This window comes from Cyrtonyx montezumae, unplaced genomic scaffold (assembly GCF_038088225.1).
Source record: "Cyrtonyx montezumae isolate F1298 unplaced genomic scaffold, pur_monq_1.0 scaffold_4, whole genome shotgun sequence".
NCBI classification, from domain to species: Eukaryota; Metazoa; Chordata; class Aves; order Galliformes; family Odontophoridae; genus Cyrtonyx; species Cyrtonyx montezumae.
Genome location: NW_027072045.1, coordinates 11,995,125 through 11,998,362, shown reverse-complemented (window position 1 = coordinate 11,998,362; position 3,238 = coordinate 11,995,125). Strand labels below are relative to the sequence as shown.

Sequence of the window (3,238 nt, the reverse complement as noted above, 5' to 3'; positions counted from 1 at the left end):
ATCGCCACAGAGCAGAAGAAAGGCACTCTGGCCCAACTTCAGAACACGCCACCGTCTGTCAGGGTATTTACAGCTGTGTCAGCAGGACTGGGTTGAAAGAGAGGAAGAAGGGGAGATGGAAAGCAACCTTGCTGCTGGGCCACGTTATCTCCTGCCTGGGAAACGTGCATCTCTGCCACTCCAACCTCTGCAGAGCACCTCCAGGCCCTGCCAGGGAGGCTGTGTCCTCCCAGCCCTCCTTCGGGGGAGCTGGCAGGATGAGACCCATCCTGGCCCAGCTGTAAGGACAGCTCTTTCTCCAGCAGTGCCTCCCGAATTGCCCACACTGTCCTCTTCCCACGGCCACTTTTCTTTGGTCTTCACAGCTGTGGTAGCAACCCGTGCTTTCAAAGATGGGAGAGCTTTTCATCGCAGCTGTACCCTGAATGCCCTGAAACCTTTTTCCTCCTTATTATATGTTCAGCTGCTCTGTGATAATAAATTAATTAGTTTTGAAACCATTTCTCCTGCTTGGTGTGGGGGAAGGGCGCGATGGGGGAAGCAGTCACAGCCGGTGAGGTGGCAGCCAGGTTTAGGTGCGCCTGCTGAAGTGGACCGACTCGAATCGGGTTTTAACCCCGCTTTAACCCCGTGCATTTTAATCACAGGCACCGAAATGGACGCGTGCGCCGGGAGGAAAAGTTCACCGTGTACGCTACACCGAGTGCACAAACACATCGGGCCGCCGCTCCCGGTAAACACTCGGCGTGGGGCGAAGCCCTGCCCCAAACACGGCTTCGTGACACCCGGGCGGCCCCACTCCTGCCCCACTCCACTCGGGCGGATTCGGAGGGGGAGGGGAGCCCCGGGGCCGCGAGGAGCACAAGTCGAGGCGGGGAGGGGAAAAACAAACCCGAGGCGAGCGGAACAAAGAGTCCCGTTGAGGCCGCTCTTCCTGCGGGTGCTCGCGGCAGAACGCCACGTACCGCGGGCCCTCAGCGCCGAGCCAAGGCACGCGCCGGGCCCATCTCCGCCCTGCGGCCGCGAGGCTCCGAGCCACGCGGGGCGAGCACCCACGCGGGGCGCTGCCGTGCGGGACGCCCCGCGCTCAATAACCCCCTCCCCCCCGCGGGGCCGCGGAGCGGAGCCGAGTGCTGGAGGGGGAGGAGGGGGTGTGGCCGGCCGCTGTCACCGGGCAGGAGAGACGCCGCGGACGTGCCCCGCGCTCCCATTGGCTGGCGCGGCGGGGAGGGGGCGTGGCATTCCGCGCCGCCTCTTTATAAGTGGTCGGCGCGGGGGGCGGCGGCTCAGAGCAAGCGGGCGGCGGGGCGGAGCTGGTGGGCGCGATGCCCGGGCTGTGGGAGCGGCTGGCGGGCGGCGAGCGGGGCCGCCTGGAGAGCTCCGACTGCGAGTCGCTGGGTAGCGCGTCCGGCTCGGAGGAAGGTGAGCCGTTGTTTGTCCGCGAGAGCGCGGCGTGGCGGAGGGGGTCCGCTACGCGGCGGCTGAGCCGTTCTTCGTCCCGCAGACCCGGACCTGGAGCTGCTGCACGACCCCGAGGACGAGCTGCTGAGCGGCCGGCTGCTGGAGCTGGTGCAAGCCGCGCTGGGCAGCGCTCCGCTGGGCTCCCGCCGCCGCTCCCGCCTGGTGATGCCGGCTGAGCTCGGCGCCCAGCTGCGGAGCGAGCTGCTGCGCATGGCCTGCAGCGAACCCTGCGGGCTGCGCGGGGCTCTGCTCGACCTCTGCGTGGAGCACGGCAAGGACTGCCACGACGTGGGGCGCATCGCCGCCGACCCCGCCGTGGTGCCCACCTTCCAGCTCACCCTGGTGCTGCGGCTGGACTCCCGCTTGTGGCCCAAGATCCAGGGGCTGCTGGCCTCGGCGCCCGCCCTCAGCCCCGCCTTCAGCCGGGCCGTGAAGCTCAGCACGGGCTTCAGGGTGATGAAGAAGAAGCTGTACAGCTCCGAGCAGCTGCTGGTCGAGGAGTGCTGACCGGCGCGGAGGGGCGGCAGGGCTGCTGCGGGGCGGTCCCCTGCTGATGGAGTCCCTTTTTGTAACCGTGATCGATTGTAATCAATGAGGGCTTCTGGGGGAGGGGGGGAGCTGTGTGTGTGTGCGGGCGTGTGTGCGTGCAAGGGGCACGGGGATGGAGGGCGGGACCCCTCCCCGACGCGTGCGCTTCATTGATTGCAGTTACACTCATACACTTGATGTTCAAGTGCGAGACTTCCTATGCAATTGTGTCATTTCTTTTTTTACTTTTCTAATAAAACCCGTCTCACCGATTCCCCTGCCGCAGCCCTGTCCTCACTGCGGGGTGATGCCGGCACTGCCTCCGTGTGTAGAAAGCCCCCTGACACCTGGTGGGGGGTAGGAATCGCTGCGCAGCTCAGCGTGGGGCACGGGGCTGTGACTCAGGTGGGCTGACTCAGCCCCTGAGCCGCCCAGGTGCCCCACAGCCATGGGGAAGCAGTGGGAAGGGTCGGTATGGGGTGGGGGGGAGAGATGGTGTGTGTGTGCATGTGTCAACCCACCCAGGCAGTGCTCCTGAGCCTGCTCGCATCTGCTTCCAGCGAGTGCAATTAACAGCAGCCTGCGATTAGCAGTTATAACGAGTCGGGGTAAAAAAATGCTTTCGCTGAAATGTAATTGAGGCAGGTACGCTGGGTGCGACAGAACTATTTCCATCTGAATGCAAGGGCTTTTGTGGGGTCTCTTTTTCCTTCAGAGATGAGGAAATTCACCGAGTAAAAGCAGAGCAGCAGCTGGAGCACAGCTGGTGTGTTTCCTATTCCCCATGCATCCTCCCAGCAGGTCGAGACTTGGCCCTTTCCCCATTGGGGGGATTCCCATTCTGTTCCACACACTGGGCATCTCCGTGTTGGGACCTGGCCAGAAATCAATGCTGTGTGTATGTGCTCCAGTGTTGTGAACCCTGAAAAGCAGAGCACAGCTGGCAGCTCATCGCTGGGGTGTCACGGGGCAGGGAAGGCACAGTGCCCCAGGCAGCAGCAGGACAGCTGACACGCATTGTGTCTCTGAGCTATATATACACATTCTCACGAAGCCTTCCAGGCATGCGTGGGGATTGCTGCCCACTGTGCCCCACTGTGGGCCCTGGATAAGCTCAAGGGTTTCACGGGGAGCTCCATAGAAAGCCCACAAACAGCAGTGAAACAAAACCCCTCTGCTCCAGGTCCCCATAACCCACCGATGCCCCGCCAGCTCAAATCCAGCCCTGGGAGCAGCTCCTATTAATAGC

General features: G+C 63.3%; 1 protein-coding gene across 1 annotated transcript; it reads left to right on the top strand.

The window, feature by feature from the left end:
• The first annotated feature begins 1,313 nt into the window (after nucleotides 1-1,313).
• Nucleotides 1,314-2,261, top strand: DDIT4 (DNA damage inducible transcript 4). Its single transcript, XM_065747045.1, has 2 exons — nucleotides 1,314-1,440; nucleotides 1,487-2,261. Exons 1-2 carry the CDS (start codon nucleotides 1,326-1,328, stop codon nucleotides 1,966-1,968), a joined length of 597 nt encoding a protein of 198 aa, XP_065603117.1. The 5' UTR covers nucleotides 1,314-1,325; the 3' UTR covers nucleotides 1,969-2,261.
• The last annotated feature ends 977 nt before the right edge of the window (nucleotides 2,262-3,238 follow it).